The sequence below is a fragment of the Apostichopus japonicus genome, chromosome 12, assembly GCF_037975245.1.
Source record: "Apostichopus japonicus isolate 1M-3 chromosome 12, ASM3797524v1, whole genome shotgun sequence".
Classification (NCBI taxonomy): domain Eukaryota; kingdom Metazoa; phylum Echinodermata; class Holothuroidea; order Aspidochirotida; family Stichopodidae; genus Apostichopus; species Apostichopus japonicus.
In genome coordinates, this window is record NC_092572.1 from 27,308,862 (window position 1) to 27,329,245 (window position 20,384).

Here is a 20,384-nt window from a genome sequence, read left to right on the forward strand (position 1 = left end):
TAAGTTCCTGAAATGTTATTACATTTGACAAATATCTATCAGGAATTCACATGTATAATGTGAATTTAATGTCATCAAAACCATGCACCATGGAATTGTTACATTTCTGGTTTGAAGTAGGTGCGATTCAGATTGTATGGTCACACATTTGGAAGAAACATTAATTTTAGCCAATCGTAGTATATGCAATGCCGAATGGAAAGTGACATTGTCTCTTTGTATGTGCCTGAAACATTTCATACATTCAGTGAATGTGAATTTTCTGTTTCCTGAACACTAACACTCTATTAATTATATTATGTACATGTTCATCGGCAGATTATATGTCATGTGAGTTTTTTTTGTTTTTTTGACATTTGTCAAAAAGCTATGGAAAATATGCACGTATTTAGATGATTACAAATTTGACTGCTTGAGTGTTTTGTTTTTATGTTTACCCATTTATTTTAATAAATTTAACAAATATCTATCAGGAATTCACATGTATAATGTTACACGGTTGACACGTCAGATTGTTTACCATGAATAATAGTCCTGATAGAAGTATATAATTTTGTTATCCAAACCATGCACCATGATATTGTTGCATGATATTGTTACATTTCTGGTTTGAAATAGGTGTGATTTAGATTGTATGGTCACACATTTGGAGGAAACATTAATCTAAGCCAATCATAGTATATGCAATGCCAAGAGAGAAACGTGACATTGTTTCTTTGTATGTGCCTGAAACAATTCATACATTCAATGAATGTGAATGTTCTGTTACCTGAACACTGACACTATTAAATTTCACTGTTTGAGTAGTTTTCATGTTGAACCATTTTCTATATGGCCAAGGGAACCTGTAAACTCTCCAAAATGATATCTTACATTCATTATTCTTATTAGCCATTCGCAATATGAGTTTTGATTTAGACTACATAACAATAAATTTTATGAAAATATGAGAATCATAGCTACTTTTTCCACAACAAATGTTTTTTTAAATGTTTACCTGCTGATAAAAAAGCAGTCCAATAACAAATAGGCAGTATTGCATTGTGTTTGTTCGCACTAATTACAACATCATATCATGTTGGTTCTCACTAATTTCCTAAATTGATATTACATTTGACAAATATCTATAGGAAATAAACATGTATATTGTTATACGGTTGACCTTTCAGATTGTCTAACTTGAATATTATTCCTGATAGAAGTATATAAATTTGTCACCAGAACCATGCACCATGGAATCGTTACATTTCTGGTTCGAAGTAGGTGCGATTCAGATTGTATGGTCACACATTTGGAGGAAACATTAATTTTAGCCAATCGTAGAATATGCAATGCCGAATGAAAAGTGACATTGTCTTTTTGTATGTGCCTGAAACATTTCATACATTCAATGAATGTGAATTTTCTGTTTCCTGAACACTAACAATCTATTAATTATATTATGTACCTGTTCATCGGCAGATGGTGTGTCAGGTGAGTTTTTCTTTTACATTTGTCAAAAAGCTATGGAAAATATGCACGTATTTAGATGATTACAAATTTGACTGCTTGAGTGTTTTGTTTTAATGTTTACCCATTTATTTTATTAAATTTAACAAATATCTATCAGGAATTCACATGTATAATGTTACAAGGTTGACACGTCAGATTGTTTACCATGAATAATAGTTCTGATAGAAGTATATAATTTTGTTATCCAAACAATGCACCATGATATTGTTGCATGATATTGTTACATTTCTGGTTTGAAATAGGTGTGATTTAGATTGTATGGTCACACATTTGGAGGAAACATTAATCTAAGCCAATCATAGTATATGCAATGCCAAGAGAGAAACGTGACATTGTTTCTTTGTATGTGCCTGAAACAATTCATACATTCAATGAATATGAATGTTCTGTTACCTGAACACTGACACTATTAAATTTCACTGTTTGAGTAGTTTTCATGTTGAACCATTTTCTATATGGCCAAGGGAACCTGTAAACTCTCCAAAATGATATCTAACATTCATTATTCTTATTAGCCATTCGCAATATGAGTTTTGATTTAGACTACATAACAATAAATTTTATGAAAATATGAGAATCATAGCTACTTTTTCCACAACAAATGTATTTTTTAATTTTTACCTGCTGATAAAAAAGCAGTTCAATAACAAATAGGCAGTATTGCATTGTGTTTGTTCACACTAATTACAACATCATATCATGTTGGTTCTCACTAATTTCCTAAATTGATATTACATTTGACAAATATCTATAGGAAATAAACATGTATATTGTTATACGGTTGACCTTTCAGATTGTCTAACTTGAATATTATTCCTGATAGAAGTATATAAATTTGTCACCAGAACCATGCACCATGGAATCGTTACATTTCTGGTTCGAAGTAGGTGCGATTCAGATTGTATGGTCACACATTTGGAGGAAACATTAATTTTAGCCAATCGTAGAATATGCAATGCCGAATGAAAAGTGACATTGTCTTTTTGTATGTGCCTGAAACATTTCATACATTCAATGAATGTGAATTTTCTGTTTCCTGAACACTAACAATCTATTAATTATATTATGTACCTGTTCATCGGCAGATGGTGTGTCAGGTGAGTTTTTCTTTTACATTTGTCAAAAAGCTATGGAAAATATGCACGTATTTAGATGATTACAAATTTGACTGCTTGAGTGTTTTGTTTTTATGTTTCCCCATTTATTTTATTAAATTTAACAAATATCTATCAGGAATTCACATGTATAATGTTACAAGGTTGACACGTCAGATTGTTTACCATGAATAATAGTTCTGATAGAAGTATATAATTTTGTTATCCAAACAATGCACCATGATATTGTTGCATGATATTGTTACATTTCTGGTTTGAAATAGGTGTGATTTAGATTGTATGGTCACACATTTGGAGGAAACATTAATCTAAGCCAATCATAGTATATGCAATGCCAAGAGAGAAACGTGACATTGTTTCTTTGTATGTGCCTGAAACAATTCATACATTCAATGAATGTGAATGTTCTGTTACCTGAACACTGACACTATTAATTAATTATATTCAGCGGCAGATGAAGGGCCATGTGAGTATTGTTTACATTTGTCAAAGAGCTATGGAAAATATGCACGTATTTAGATGATTGCAAATTTCACTGTTTGAGTAGTTTTCATGTAGTTTTCATGTTGAACCATTTTCTATATGGCCAAGGGAACCTGTAAACTCTCCAAAATGATATCTTACATTCATTATTCTTATTAGCCATTCGCAATATGAGTTTTGATTTAGACTATATAACAATACATTTTATGAAAATATGAGAATCATAGCTACTTTTTCCACATCAAATGTATTTTTTAATTTTTACCTGCTGATAAAAAAGCAGTCCAATAACAAATAGGCAGTATTGCATTATGTTTGATAACACTAATTACAACATCACATCATGTTGGTACTCACTAATATCCTAAAATGCTATTACATTTGACAAATATCTATAGGAAATACACATGTATAATGTTATACGGTTGACCCTTCAGATTGTCTAACTTGAATAATATTCCTGAAGAAGTATATAAATTTGTCATCAAACCATGCACCATGGAATTGTTACATTTCTGGTTTGAAGTAGGTGCGATTCAGATTGTATGGTCACACATTTGGAGAAACATTAATTTTATGAAAATATGAGAATCATAGCTACTTTTTCCACATCAAATGTATTTTTTAATTTTTACCTGCTGATAAAAAAGCAGTCCAATAACAAATAGGCAGTATTGCATTATGTTTGATAACACTAATTACAACATCATATCATGTTGGTACTCACTAATATCCTAAAATGCTATTACATTTGACAAATATCTATAGGAAATACACATGTATAATGTTATACGGTTGACCCTTCAGATTGTCTAACTTGAATAATATTCCTTATAGAAGTATATAAATTTGTCATCAAAACTTTGCACCATGGTATTATTAAATTTCTGGTTTGAAATAGGTATGATTTAGATTGTATGGTCACACATTTGCAGGCTACATTAATGTAAGCCAATCGTAGTATATTCAATGACAAGAGAGAAACGTGACAATGTTCTTTATATGTGCCTGAAACATTTCATGCATTCAATTTATGTGAATTTTCTGTTTCCTGAACATTGACACTCTTTTATTTAATTATGTTCATGTTTATCGGCAGCTAGCGATACTTGTGAGTATTTTTCACATTTGTCAAATAGCTATGGTAGATATGCACGTATTTAGATGATTACAAATTTGACTGCTTGATTTTTTTTAGGTTGAAATATATTCTTTATGGCAAAGGGCCTGTACACTTTTCAAAATTATATTTTACATTTTATATTCCTATTAGCCATTCACAATATGAGTTTAATTAAACTACATAACAATAAAGAAAATATGAGAATCATAGCTAGCATTTTTACATCAGATTTATATTTTATTTTATCTGCTGATATAAAGAGCAGTCTAATAACTTATAAGCAGTATTGCATTATGTTGGTTCTCAATAAGTTCCTGAAATGTTATTACATTTGACAAATATCTATCAGGAATTCACATGTATAATGTGAATTTAATGTCATCAAAACCATGCACCATGGAATTGTTACATTTCTGGTTTGAAGTAGGTGCGATTCAGATTGTATGGTCACACATTTGGAAGAAACATTAATTTTAGCCAATCGTAGTATATGCAATGCCGAATGGAAAGTGACATTGTCTCTTTGTATGTGCCTGAAACATTTCATACATTCAGTGAATGTGAATTTTCTGTTTCCTGAACACTAACACTCTATTAATTATATTATGTACATGTTCATCGGCAGATGGTGTGTCAGGTGAGTTTTTCTTTTACATTTGTCAAAAAGCTATGGAAAATATGCACGTATTTAGATGATTACAAATTTGACTGCTTGAGTGTTTTGTTTTTATGTTTACCCATTTATTTTATTAAATTTAACAAATATCTATCAGGAATTCACATGTATAATGTTACAAGGTTGACACGTCAGATTGTTTACCATGAATAATAGTTCTGATAGAAGTATATAATTTTGTTATCCAAACAATGCACCATGATATTGTTGCTTGATATTGTTACATTTCTGGTTTGAAATAGGTGTGATTTAGATTGTATGGTCACACATTTGGAGGCAACATTAATCTAAGCCAATCATAGTATATGCAATGCCAAGAGAGAAACGTGACATTGTTTCTTTGTATGTGCCTGAAACAATTCATACATTCAATGAATGTGAATGTTCTGTTACCTGAACACTGACACTATTAATTAATTATATTCAGCGGCAGATGAAGGGCCATGTGAGTATTGTTTACATTTGTCAAAGAGCTATGGAAAATATGCACGTATTTAGATGATTGCAAATTTCACTGTTTGAGTAGTTTTCATGTAGTTTTCATGTTGAACCATTTTCTATATGGCCAAGGGAACCTGTAAACTCTCCAAAATGATATCTTACATTCATTATTCTTATTAGCCATTCGCAATATGAGTTTTGATTTAGACTACATAACAATACATTTTATGAAAATATGAGAATCATAGCTACTTTTTCCACATCAAATGTATTTTTTAATTTTTACCTGCTGATAAAAAAGCAGTCCAATAACAAATAGGCAGTATTGCATTATGTTTGATAACACTAATTACAACATCATATCATGTTGGTACTCACTAATATCCTAAAATGCTATTACATTTGACAAATATCTATAGGAAATACACATGTATAATGTTATACGGTTGACCCTTCAGATTGTCTAACTTGAATATTATTCCTTATAGAAGTATATAAATTTGTCATCAAAACTTTGCACCATGGTATTATTAAATTTCTGGTTTGAAATAGGTATGATTTAGATTGTATGGTCACACATTTGCAGGCTACATTAATGTAAGCCAATCGTAGTATATTCAATGACAAGAGAGAAACGTGACAATGTTCTTTATATGTGCCTGAAACATTTCATGCATTCAATTTATGTGAATTTTCTGTTTCCTGAACATTGACACTCTTTTATTTAATTATGTTCATGTTTATCGGCAGCTAGCGATACTTGTGAGTATTTTTCACATTTGTCAAATAGCTATGGTAGATATGCACGTATTTAGATGATTACAAATTTGACTGCTTGATTTTTTTTAGGTTGAAATATATTCTTTATGGCAAAGGGCCTGTACACTTTTCAAAATTATATTTTACATTTTATATTCCTATTAGCCATTCACAATATGAGTTTAATTAAACTACATAACAAGAAAGAAAATATGTTCCTGAAACATTTCATACATCCAATGGATGTGAATTTTCTCCAAAAATTACACTTCTTCTTACACCTAATATTCTGATTTGTCACTCACAATATGAGTTTTGATTGAAAGTACATAACAGTGAAGAAAATATGAGAATCATAGCTACCTTTTCCACATCAGGGCCCCGTTCCACAAAGAGTTACGCTTGATCTTAAGTTTGATCGATCGTGCGTAAGTCAGCTGATCAAGCGTAAGTTTGATATCAAACTTATCTCCGTTCCACAAAGAAACTTACGCTTGATATCAAGCGTAAGTTCGATCCGATCATGCGTAACTTTAAGTAGTGATCCAGATCATTCGTAAGTATGATACTTTGCTATGGTAAGCAATTGATATACAATTTGTTTAGTTTCTTACTGTTTACATGTAATAAAATGTAAATTTTATATACTTGTGCACAAATGGCGTTATATTTGTATCAGCAAGCTGGTCAACAACGTAATTATCGAATTTATCGTTGAATTCTACCAAGAGAGAGAATTTTTAGAGACAGACGGCAGCCTTTTGAACTTTACAATGATACCAAAGCTAAGGTTTACTAGGTATAATATTCCTATAAAAACACACAACACAGTATATCCTGTATACTAATCTATATATTGGTGCTTACTGCTTGGTTGTATATGATAAAGTAATAAAAATAATATGGGCTACCAATGTCCTGCATACCAGTAGCAGGGGTCAAGAAGGTTAGGGAGATAACAGTATCCCTGTGCTATCATTGGCAGAGGAGAGAGAGGGCCAAGGCATTGGTTACTAGGGGTGAATAGAAATGGTACCAGACAGTGGGTTAAAGGGACAGATCATTTAACTGGACAAAATGATATTAGAACATTACACTAGGCTAGGCTGTATGACTTTGGCCAAGTTAAAACATCCCACCAACAGAAGTAGGACTCTGTCGGCTACAGTTTGGAGGCTATCAATGCACTAAGATTTCATGAATTACGATCAAAAAGTGCCTTAGCAGAGTGTGCCTCTTTACACGGATGCAGCAAGTCATCTGCCTCACGGGCATTGAGGAGGGTTACAAGAGCATTAGTTCAAATCCGAAATGATGAAATTCAGTTCCTAACCACTCCAGCCTCTGTGACCAAGGCTCGAGGGATTTATTTTTTGGTAGCAGGATTTCCGCAGGTTGTGGGTACAGTATATGGGACATTGACTGTAATCCGCGGTTGTAACTATGGGCCGGATGAGTATGTATTTGTTAGCTGTACAGGTAGACATGCAATCAATGTACAGTTTATTTGTAGTGAAAAATACAAAATCATCAATGTTGTAGCACGGTGGCCATGACAGAAGGATATTATGTGAAAGCCTTGTTAGGAGACAGTTTGAGGACCACCAACTTCAAGGGATACTTCTTGGGGACTATGGTTATCCTCTACAGCCGTGGTTGATGACGCCCATTCAGAACTCGAAGAGACCTCATTCAATAAGTAAGCTTATAAAAACCAAAACATATCGAGGTATGGTATCATATCTATATGGTATCTATTTATATACCGCTTTCGATTTGTCCAAAAAGCACACACACAAAATCACAAACTCAATAGTATCAGTTATTACTGTATATTGTAGTTCACCATACGGACAAAAATAGACATAAATTACTTAATAGTGAACAATGAAATAAAGAGCTGTCTTCAAATTTATAGTTATTCTTTAATTGCAGTGCTCAGACAGGACTCAAGCCAAGATTGAGCATCTCAACAGTCAGCTCAAGAACAAATTTTGATGTCTGCTTGGCGATGGCATGCAAATAGAACCAAAACTCTTCCCCCTATCCTTGTTTACTTAAAAAGAGGCAAATTAGTTTTGGCTGTATATAGTGTCAGCAAAGAATATGAATGTCATGTCAACCAAACATTTTGCATTTTCAAATACCACATGCATTCGAGCAAAAAAAAAACAGTTCTGACATTCTAACACAACAACTTAAAATCGCATTTTGAATTTAATTTAAGTTATATACTTTTTAAGAAAAAGTCGCCCAGGAAAGAACCTGGGCACGAAAACCAAACTACTGAACGACTGATCCGCTCTAAACCCCAGTCTCCTTGCATCGGGACTGTGACTGTGTGATCATCGTCAGGTGTGAATCACCATTCCCCTCGAAAGAGAACAGATACTACACATGACCTTAGCAAAAGGGCAGAAAGTTTAAGTTATGTTGACCATCAATTTAGTTCCAATAGTATACACCCGATAGAAATTTAATATCTAAGGCAGATAGTTTACAAGCTAAAAATTAGTATCTAAAGTTGACCTACAATGCTGTTACATAATGAACGGTTCAGAAATTACACTCAACTCAAAGATGGTTGGAAAGGCAGTGTACAATCCTTGATCATTAATATTATCTACAACTCCCTCTCAGGTGGTTTTCCTATTCAAGTAGTAGTTCACTTGTATATGCAATAAAGCTACATTAGTAAAAAAACCAATAGGCCTATATTCCACGTAGAAGAGTACACTATAGTGTAGGCTGTGTAATTATAACAGTGAGACAGTATAACTGGCTTCTTTGGCCTGGAATGAACTGTTGGGGCATGGGTTGACTGCCTGTTTGGTGACATTTCTGTTGGTGCATGTAATCCTGTGAATAGAGCAAATGAAAACAATTGATCAATTTCAAGATACTCCTTTAACCCTTCCATTATGGATGCCGTCCACTTTATAAGAAGTAACAATAGAATAATTGCACATAATTTAAAATTCTGTGAAAGGATTTTTTCACTTTGGAAAAAGGTAACTATTTTTCTTTTTTATTCCCTTAACTTTTTTCAAAATTATTCATCAAGGGTACCAAAAACATATTGTGCATGATATTAAGTTGGAGTGCTGTATGTTTTTCTAGGCTTTCACAATTTAACTTCTGGTGATCACAAATGACCTTTAACCTCCACCAAAAACCATAGGCTTCTTGTACTCAAATTCAAATTGGGTCTTTTAACATGTATATCAAAAATAAATTGTACCTGTGATGACTCGCTTAAAAAGCAGTCAAAGGGTCGGTCTTTGATGTCCCCAGAGCAGGGCCTCGTAAACAGGGCTGTATACAGCTGCTGGCCCTCCACCTAAAATAAAATGATATGAACAATGTTTATCAATTTGGATTTTACTATGTGTCAAGAAAAATTTGATGGATGTGAGGTGCCAATAAATGCTATTTACCTGTTGCATGTTTAGCTCTTTGATATTTTTTGGCCACAATCTTCAAATCTGACCACTTCATTTTTAGTTCAGAAGCAATGTCCAGCTCGACCAAACAATTTATCACAATTTTCTTTGACAAACTGGCAAAGAATAAACATTTCTTGCCGGGAAAAATTTTCTTCCTGGATTTTTTTCTTTTGAGTTAGACTAGGAAAAATGGTTACTGTGAAAATTGTTAAGTTATCATTAACGACTCAAGAACACTGTGCTCTAAACTTAATGAGCCAGCCTTGCCAATACCAGGTCAATACCTGCTCATTCCATTGAACAGCTTTAATTGTAATAACTTCTCAAGCCATGTCCCTTGAAATATGGTCACTTTAAACGTGTTTTTATTTTGTAGTAGAGTCCCAGCCCGACTTAGCTACTCTGGCCTTGTCTAAGTGGGCAAATAAAGTTGCTTGCTTTGTGTGCACCTAGCATGGAAGGTCCATAATAACCAAAACCCTGTTTACCTGCAGTGTTGCCTTTCAAAAAGACGAATTCCGATTTAACAATGCTTTAGGCCTGGACTGAAACAATCCAAAATAAATCATTTTACATCACTAAGGATGTAAACTCCCGGTCAGCACAAGTTCAGCCAAAAGAAACATAGTGTATACCATGGAGCTATCTGTTTATAAGCTTCATGGTTATACAAATCAGACGTTAGTGTGTGTAGGTTAGGCCCTGTAGACTTACAGTAGGCTATTACTGCTTTTATTTTTGTTTTGTGGACTTTAAAAAAATTTAGGCTAACAAGGCCTTAGTCGGAAGCAAGGTGACTTTCACTTTTGTTCAGAATTAAGCCTATAAGTATAACTTAAGGGGTGCAAGTCCAATAACTATACCTCTCTCTTTAGTCTGGACTTCATACAGAGTTCCTTACTAAGAAATTGTGACAATTTAACAATATCAGTCGATGATCTCACTTGTAATCATTAGCCGGGTACCGTTATAGGCCTAAGTATACTTGTATAGTCTTGTAATAATAAGTCGTCCGTGTAAAAATACAGGCGTATACTTATGTAGTTTATCCTTTATACAGTAGTCATTTGCTAATATAAATTTGTGCTACTGCTAGGTCTAAACTTTAGAAATGACGTAGGCAGGCCTAACGTTGTCCCGTGTATTCCTCTAGGCTCTAGTACATAGCCTACATATAACACTGACTGCATGTATTAAACTAATTTAACGTACGCAAAGACTACCAAGTTGGCAGATAAAATGAGGATCTTTCAATGTTTTGAGTCGTAACACACAACGAACCAGTGCAACAAAATATGGCAAAGGTTATTCTTGTAAAGATTGTGGTTAAATGTTTATTCTGACACATTTATCTGATATTTACTCACCATTTTGATGACATATAATGCGCCGACAGGTTGTTCGCCGTGTCAAAACTTCGAAGACACAAGTGATTTGAGGTCACGAAAGGTCACAGTAGCCTCGTCTACTAACCAAATATTAATTAAAATCATGCGTAGCGTAAGTTTGATTTTGTGGAACGCTACTTAACGTTCGAACTTACGCTACGATCAATCGCATGAGAATCGAACTTAAGTTTGATCTTAAGATCAAGCGTAAGTTAGTCTTTGTGGAACGGGGCCCTGATGTATTTTTTTATTTTCTACCTGCTGATAAAAGAGCAGTTCAACAACTAATAGGCAGTATTGCATTTTAAGAAGTACAATAACTAATAGGCAGTATTGCATGATGTTGGTTCTCACTAATATCCTGAAATGTTATTAAATTTGACAAATATCTATATAAAATAGCCATGTATAATGTTACATGGATGACACGTCAGATTGTCTTCCTTGAATGATAATCCTGATAAAAGTATCTGAAGTTATCATCAAAACCATGCATCATGAAAGTTTTATTTATATAATTTCAAATAGTTATTGTTCACACTGTACACTATATTCATCGATTATGTTTAAGTGTATTGTTAGCCTGCATGTACTAAGCAGGTAAATATTATCTCTCTTGTGAAATGAGAGTATGGTTTACTGCAATATCATCTTATTTAAGCTATAACGTACACTATGACATTCACATAACAATTAAGAAGACGAAAGAATCAAAGCTAACTTTGTTTCACATCAAATGTGATTATTCATTTTAACCTTCTAAAATTAGTTCTAATATGTATGGCTTTCTTAATAACATTGGCAGATTCCTATCCATTTAGTTTACTTTACGTGTAATGACAAACCGTCCTGAAGTTTTTAAAATAAATAAGGTAAACGCTAGCTTTATGTTATTGGGTTATTAAGTGTGTATTAAGATCATTTAAATTCTGATTACTGCAGATTTACAGAATCACATAAGGTTGTTTTAAATTAATTCTCTGAAAATGTGATCATGTTTAACAGGTCCTCTCTAAAATAAATGAATTTTTAATTTACTCAATTTGCATGTCACCACTGCAGATATTCTACCTTGAATAACTTAACGAAACACTTACAAAGATGTGCAACTCTTGACATTTTCACAGTACCACAAGTATAATATTAGTAGTTGCCGAAGTTACTCTCCACCTCTTACCAATAAACTCTTTGATGAATTGGTTTATGTTTACATTATATTTCCGGTTTATTTCACAGCACAGTTAATGAGTAATTAAATTATTTAGAAGGAGTAAACAGTTTGTTTATTCCTTCACAGACGTAGAAAGGATCTATGGGATGTTGATAGTTTGTGTCTGTGTATGTCTGTATATGTGTGTATGTAGGTGACATCCTTATATTGTAAATATGTCTCCAAATGTACGCAATGGGTTTACTTCATCACTTTATAAATTAAGAAACCTCTTTAATTTGTAATTAAAGTTGCAAAGGGTTCAAGTCAAGTAGTGTACGTATGTCTTTTGAAATAGGGACTTAAATTAAAATGACAATCATCCATTTGTCTACATTGACATTTGATAACATATTTCGTATATTTGCCAAGTAGTTTGCATCTCGCACATAATATATTAAAGCTGGGTGTTCCCATCTGCTACTAAATTTGACCTTAATGTTGGAAATTGCGATGAAGCAGGTTAAAATTTAGAACCAACTCATACATTATTGTTCATGGAGTTAAATGTTTGCTTGTAGAAACTCACTTCAAAACTGGATGCAAGGGAGAAGTTTCAATTGTATGTGTGAATGGATGTATTGTAATCGATGTAAAATGAATGGAAAAAGTAAATATAAAGTCATGTCAATATTCCAAAACTTCCGGAGATAGAGTAATACTTCACTATATGTCATATTTGTTTGCGTTATGTTGCCTGTTATGAATAATATGTTTCTTTGATTTCGTGACAGTTGACGACATTCAATTCATCGAAAAATCGTTGTACGGTAATTTCAGTTCTAAGTTGGCAACACTTAATGCATAAGAATGTCTTACTCCAAACGAAGCTGGTGATATGTCATGAGTATACTTACGATGAATTATCCCGGTACTTCTCATTAAGGTTAATGTCTATCAAGAACAAAGCCGTATTGTAGTCGAAATTATATAGACATGACAAATAGATTAACATTTTATCATGAGGTTCGAATATTTGCATCAAAGATTGGCTGTAATAAAGTTTGTGTATACGTGTTTTGAAAAGAGGGACTTTATTAAAACAGCAACCATTTATGATAGTGAATCTAATAATACACTTTGACATTTAATCACATATTTAGTAAATTTAACTTATATCAAAGACAAGTTACATGGCGGCTTTCTTTACAATTTGTTGCTTTTAAGTTCAATGAAATTCAGAGACTATTTGAAGCTTTTGCAAATGAGTATAGTGTCAGAAGTTGATGCATATATGTTAAGAAAGGAGCAATTGTTGAGAGTTGTAAAACAAGAAATATATAATTGCAATTAACATTTAGGGAACCAAAGAAAGTTACATTATACAGGTTCATGCGTTCATGGTATGCCATTGATATTTAAATTCAGTTGTTGACCACATTTATCTTATATTTCAGCAATGTATGTTTCATCTGAGTTCAATGCGAAGATTTTTCGTGTCATCCCTTTGGTTTCGATGAACAAGGATGCTACACAGGATATTTCCTTAATTATCCTTGTATGTGAAGATGATGAAAGCTTATTCAATGTAAGATACAAAACGATGGTAGTATTATCATGTTTGAAGATGCATTAGGTTCTTGTTTGATTTGTTGCATGAAATTTAAACAACTGAAACATCTTCATCATTTTAATTTAGAGTAATTGAACTTTGCTGCTGATTCTGTTTTTTTCCTGATAAATCAGTTTTTTACATTAATTTGTGAAAATAATTATTATCTTCAATGAATTCTAGTATCCCATCATGCAGCTCATTACTCTACTTTAATTAAAGTTCTATCTTAGGTGATCATAAAGAAATACACCAGTTATGTAGAGCAACTAAATCATATGTTAGAGAAATATATATATTTTTTATTCAAGCACGATTTAAGACAACTTAAGGAATCAGAGTACCTTCCATTGGACACTTATGATACATTGCTGATTAATTGCGCAACACCCCCAGTTGAGGTTAGTTGTACTCTACAGACCACAGAAGCAGTAGTCATGCCTTCTACGATGGAGCGGGTAAGTATACATACTGTACAGCTAGCTAGTATTCAGATATGGCTGGGGGTGTTCAGGTTGTTTTGTGTCAGATTGCATTGTTAAATGCATGTGTACTATGTTTGTATTCTGGAATGCTGTTAATATGCTACATTGCATAATTGAATATCAATATCTTATATATCCTTGGGCTTATTAAGATGCTTGATAAATGGTTAATACCGGACAGCTGGTAATTTAGTATAGTTCAATGCACTGACTGATGGTATAAATATGGGCAGTTACATTGTTATGGACACTTCGGAGAGCTTTACAAGGTATGTAATCCAAGCCAAGAGTATTACTTAACTTTTATATGGCACAGTCATGAACCTTACCTAGTACTCCATTCATGACAAATACCAGCTGCCCGACTTTTTGTGTTGCCGAGTAAAATCTAAACATAACGGGAAATGAACGTATGCAGAGAAACTGATTTTTTAATTCATTTTTATACTTTTCTAAAACTCAGTTAAGATTGAAGTCTTGAAAACAAATCAAGGGTTTGTGCCTATTAATAAGACTCTGAGCTTCCAAACACACACAATATATATATATATATATATATATATATATATATATATATATCATGTCTTCTTATTTGCTACCAAAATTAGGCATGTGGGCCAAAAATTTGGTAGGAAGGTTGACCTTTTGGTGGAATTTTCCATATGCCATAATGCTTTAGATATAAAAGACATATGTGTAGGCTTGTAAAATTAAGATGGAATGTTCAAATCATGGCCGCACATGATATTAATACTTTACTGCTGGAACTGTTCTGATATGCTCAAGGTAAATTATGCAGATTATGAATTTGTGATATAATAATTAACGGAAATAATTAACTGTTATCAGTTATCTACGGATAACTTAAGACGGTGACAGGAAACGTCACGAATTTAATATCGAATTTAAGAATTACATCATTTTTATAAGATAACCATTTTCTGTTGCCTCTTGGAGAAAGAATTAATTTGGTAGCATATCTAGGTTTTACTTTTTTTTCCAAAATAAAAAGTGATACCTATACCTTATTGGAAAAAAGTCAACTAGTGCATGAATTGAATAGCTCCTTAAAAACAGCTCCAAGGATATCATGTCACTCTACATTTTGTTCAAACAGATCAATGTTGCATCCCTGATTGAATCGAAATCTGTCAAGCGTAGCTTTCGATTACCAAAAATAGAGAAAGATGTAAGCAGTATTTGTTTGCTGGATATTCAGCAGAAAGAAAGAGAGTCGTTAGGAGTGTCATTTGCTCTGCAGATCAAGGTAGGTGTGGCTAACACGTCAGGATAGGTGTGGCTTACACAACAGGAAAGCTATCACTTGACTGTATAGTACTGTTCATTGTTCTATATATTTAATAGGAAAGATGCACAGGTCAAATTGTGAAAGGTTTGATTGCTTTTATAGTTTATATTATAAGTTCAAACATGTTCTATATCACATTTATGAACCCATTGGTTTTGGTGGTGGTCAAAAGTAAACAGCGGTCAAAATTTGAAAACCAATTCAAACATGGTATCTATACAAACTAGAAATAATTGGATTATTTTGAGAAATAAATAAGAAATAAAGTACAATAAGAAATAATTAAATCTCACACATGTGGATGCACATTTGAAGTAGATTAAAAGGTTTTTTTTTTGAAGGATCATTCGAAATCAACAGATGTAAAGTGTGAAAACCTTGCAAAGATGATAGGAGAGAGCATTATGCATGGTGTATATGCATCATATAATAATTGAAGGAACCATGTTGTTTTCTGGGTTCTAGAGGTCATGTGAGGTCACCAGAAATAGAACTGTGAACACCATATATAATGTCGGGAAGAGAAATTTATCTGAATAAGCTGATTTTCATTATCATTCTGTACATGCCCCATATTTAGATTAATGAAATAAATTGTTTTAGGTGGATCTCAAAATTCAGTTTATGTTAAAACATTGTAAAGAATTAATATAACAACTTAAGGGAAACATGGATGGATCTTTATGATAGACGGATATATCCCATATGACGTATTTGAAAACTATTTGAACTATTGAACTATAACTATTGAAACTGGGCAAATCCGGAAGGAAGAGAGGGTGCGCGGTGACCTGTGGGAGAGGTCACCGGGGCGCAGTGCTAAAATTATACCAGTGGCGTCTATGTAGACTAGGAAAAAGGAGACAAGTAAGAGAGGAGTGAAGTAAAATAACTTAGTAAAGAGACAATTTGTATGTTAAATGAAGTCAATATGCAAAATGGTAAACATTAAAAGAGGTAAGCCCTAGATGATCCCAGATGTTATTTGGCAGCCTCATAATAATGGAGGTCAACCGCAGCATCAAAGATCAGCAAGTCAAAATATCGAAACATTGAAAAAATTATATCTCCAGAAGAGAAGGTTGAACATGCATATATGTAGTATGTGCATTTTCAATATTGCATGTTAAGACTGCATCGTTTCTTATTATGGAGCTCAAACGTCTAGTGAGGCAGCAGTAGTCACAATTAGTACAGCTGTAAACATGCTGCTAGGGGAGGACACATGGATTGTTCTTATACGTACGTGGTACTACCAAGAAATCATAGAAAGACCTAAGCATGATGTGATGAATGCATCAGATTATATTTTTATGGATGTCAAAGGTTATGGGTCAGAAGCAGTCAATCTATGGGATTGTATTCAAAGGATGCCTCAGGAAGAGAATCTTTGATAGATCTCACTAATGATTAAGGGTGCATAAAATAGTTTAAAATGACTATTTAAGTAATAAAATATTCAACTATTTACAACCTGAAATTATAAAGACATATACAATTATGAGGACAAATAAATTATAAGGACACAAAGAAGAGTAAACAATATTGAAAAACAAGAACCAATGAAAGAATTTCCTGAAACATATCTTTACAACATAATTGATTCATGAAAAACCAGGAATGAAACAAAAAGATACTTTTCATTTGAGATGTAAAGAAAAACTAAGATAAACATGATCCATGGATGTGTAACTTTAGCATATGTGGTAGTAATGCAACCACGTTATAGTAAAACTGTATGTTTCATAAGAAACAATACCCAAAGATAGTTCAATTGAACTTAAGAGAGACCGTCAAACCAGACACATTGTTCAATCATAGCTGTGGCTGGTTATTTTTCCATATTGAGTGGCAATATCAAAAATCAAAAGAATGTATTACCTTTAAGCACATCCTATACAGAGAAGTATTACAGTTAAGCATATATGTTTGATAGAGATATTAGGCCCAGCATAAATACTATAATCTTGATCAAAATGTAACGTACGTCAGATTTTCTGAATGAACCAAAATGTTAAGCCATCTTGCACTCTATGACGTTGATTTTCTAATTCCCACCCCTCCCTCTTCTGTCATTAAATTGTTTGACATTATATCTTTGCTGAATACAGAATTTACTGTTTGTGGGATGTCTATGATATTTAATTTTCGTAAATTTATAGGATAATAATGACCGCAGCGAAGACCACACATCATTAGCAAACATTTTGTTAGGAAGAAACTGCCAGTCACCTCTCAACCCAAGTAAGTACAATGTTTAACAGATAATTATCATGTTTTAAATCTTTGGCCAGGAACCTTGATTCCACGTACATGCATTTTCTTGGCCCTTTTTGCTCCGAGTCAGAGACTTGCCTTTTCTTTTCCTCTTTCCTTTAGCAATATCAAACCCAAACAACGCCAGTTCCGCAAGACACCCAATTCCTTTTCTCTAACTCCCCAATTAGTCTCCTCTCACTTTGTCCACCTATATCCTGTATCTCTCAATAAGTATCATCCCTCTCTACCTTCCTCTTCCTCAATGCCTTCTCCTTTTCCTTCCTCTTGCCCCGCTTACCATGAACCAATTTATTGACAACTAGGCCCAGGTGAACTGGATACTGATTAGACAGGGTCCCTACTTGTACACGTCAGGCGCTTAGGACAATATTACTTGGTGGTTGTCCAACAATTTCCCTGGCAGAAGAACCAGCAGTTAACACCTTTTCCTTGAGACTGGAATATATCTGAAACTCTGTGTAAATGTAAACTTTAACTTGTAACGCTATATGAAGGAAGTATCAACAAGGGAAGGAATTTTCAGTAGAATACAGAACTGTAACAAAATTTACCAATTGCTATAACTATTAAGAAAATATTGAAAGGCAATTGTATTGCCAGCAACGTCTGAAACAGAAAAAAAAAACTAATCATACTCCTTTCCTCCCACAAGAGAACACAAAACAAAGTACTATCCCTTATCAGTCTATAGGCCTAACTGTCAAGCTATACAAGGAAATATTCATTTGCTTTGATTACATAAAAATAGAAGAAACTAATAGATGAGGTTGTGGATAAAAGTTTTATTATAACCCACTACTACTCTTTTATGCTGCTACTGATTTAACAAAGCATAAGAGCAGCCAGCTTTCTATACTTTAGTTAAAATATGCAGATATTAAATTCATACCACAGTTTGTTCAAAAGAAAGTAAATCGATTGCTTGTTAGCCAGACTAAACCGCACTCAGTCCGAAGGTATTTCATTAAGCTAGTTGAAACGTAATATCATAATTTCACTGGAAAGTCTTACTCTTCTCTTTCTTTCTATTTCCGAAAACCAGAAGCAGACCCTGACATATGCTTTGTATTGCCATACATAAATGGCTTACAGAATCTTACGGATGATGTTGTAATAACAGTTTGGCTATGTTCTTTTGATAATGAGAGTGAAGCTTTAAAAGTAAGTCAATCCACAGTAATGTTGTATCATATTATGCAATAGAAACATTTTCTAAGGCACTTAGTGCCATACGTAGGGTGTCAAATAGTACAGATGTATATTAGATGAAGAAGCTGCCGACTGGACTCCTAAAACATGTGGGCTTAATGAGAATCTTGAATGGTTAACCTTGACTTAATATCAATATTTTAACTCTGCATCGACGTCATTGGACAAAACTTGCAGCGTTTAACCATTGGTTTTGCTTTCTTTCATGATCCACGCGTTCTTCGTTAAGAACCAAATTGGGAACAGAAGTATCTAGTAATGTGATTTTACTAGGCAGAGTAGGTACCACTGCGCAAGGGCTATCCAATAGTTGATGGTAACGCTTGTCTATAATTTAATTACAGGAACTGGAACAGGAGCAATATCATGTTGGTCGCATTAAGCTTGATTCACCAAATACATTCATCATTTTGGACAAGGATAAACCAATAACCGTGGAAATAACTGGATTGCAAGCAAAGAACAAAGTTCAGGTGAGTTAAAGCAGCTGGCTACTTTTTATTTATAAGATGTCTACAGTACCTCCGTTTTATATCACCCTATACACTGGAATTCACAGTATCATTTGAGTTGAGTTCCTAATATAATGCACGAATTAGTGCAGATGTAAATTCATCTCTGTCATCTCTATTATCAGTCGGTTGCAACGAAAAGAGTTTCTGAAGGAGGCCATGCCAAGGTTCAGTTTGTATGCCAACTGCTGCACAAGGTGGATGAAAATTCATGGATTGATCTTGATATTACAGTCAAACAAGAAGAGGAACCGAATAAGATACAGTTTATTTCAAGAAAGAAGGTTTGCATTGTACCAGATTATAATCTTTTGTAGATTTCTCCTTAAAGAAAACTAAATTTGGCAACATGTCATCTCCAGACATCTTCACACATAAATGTATCCCTATACCATGTGGTGCAGATGATCTAAGAATTAAGATTAATGAATGGTCCTATTCTACGATTAGGCAGTATTCCTCATATACTGGGAATAAAACGTAATTCCTGATTTTGCAACAACATATGACCAGCAAAGTGTCGTCGCAGTTGTCTCTATGGATGTATGAAATTAGTTTTAGTCACCATTGTGAGTGTTCACTGAGCATCAAATCTGCCAGCCACACCGACCTAATAAAAGGAGTGGTAGGACGGGTTGTATTTCCTCCTTTCACGTCAGCACTAAAGTTACACAACGCCAGGAGTTGGATTGCTTAGTGTTGCAACATTACTGTATTTGGAAAATTTTGTTTAGTTATATTTCAGTCTTAAGCGAGGACTCACAATTCCTTTTTGGTAATCAATATGTAGTAATGTCTCAAATTTAATCCGTTTATCCTGCTTTACAGAATCTTAATTATAGAAAACAGTATAATTAATATCATGGTTTGTTTTTATATAATGT

General features: G+C 33.4%; 1 protein-coding gene and 1 long non-coding RNA gene across 7 annotated transcripts in view; one reads left to right on the forward strand and one right to left on the reverse strand.

Annotated features, from left to right (window-relative positions):
• LOC139976813 (uncharacterized) overlaps positions 1–20,384 on the forward strand; it is a 177,517-nt gene that overhangs the window by 150,790 nt on the left and 6,343 nt on the right. For 5 of the 6 annotated variants that reach the window (XM_071985611.1, XM_071985612.1, XM_071985613.1 and 2 more), the window contains 5 exons: positions 15,308–15,457; positions 17,662–17,743; positions 18,822–18,940; positions 19,333–19,461; positions 19,626–19,784. In XM_071985611.1, the coding sequence (XP_071841712.1) occupies positions 15,308–15,457; positions 17,662–17,743; positions 18,822–18,940; positions 19,333–19,461; positions 19,626–19,784 (639 nt within the window). Of the gene's footprint in view, positions 1–12,851; positions 12,924–13,550; positions 13,682–14,016; positions 14,164–15,307; positions 15,458–17,661; positions 17,744–18,821; positions 18,941–19,332; positions 19,462–19,625; positions 19,785–20,384 lie in introns of those variants that run through there. The other variant, XM_071985616.1, reaches the window with a different exon arrangement.
• On the reverse strand, positions 8,048–11,190 carry LOC139976818 (uncharacterized). The gene is made up of 3 exons (XR_011796277.1): positions 10,923–11,190; positions 9,351–9,449; positions 8,048–8,968 (listed from the first exon to the last, which is right to left on the reverse strand). It is a non-coding gene; the product is annotated as an uncharacterized lncRNA (long non-coding RNA).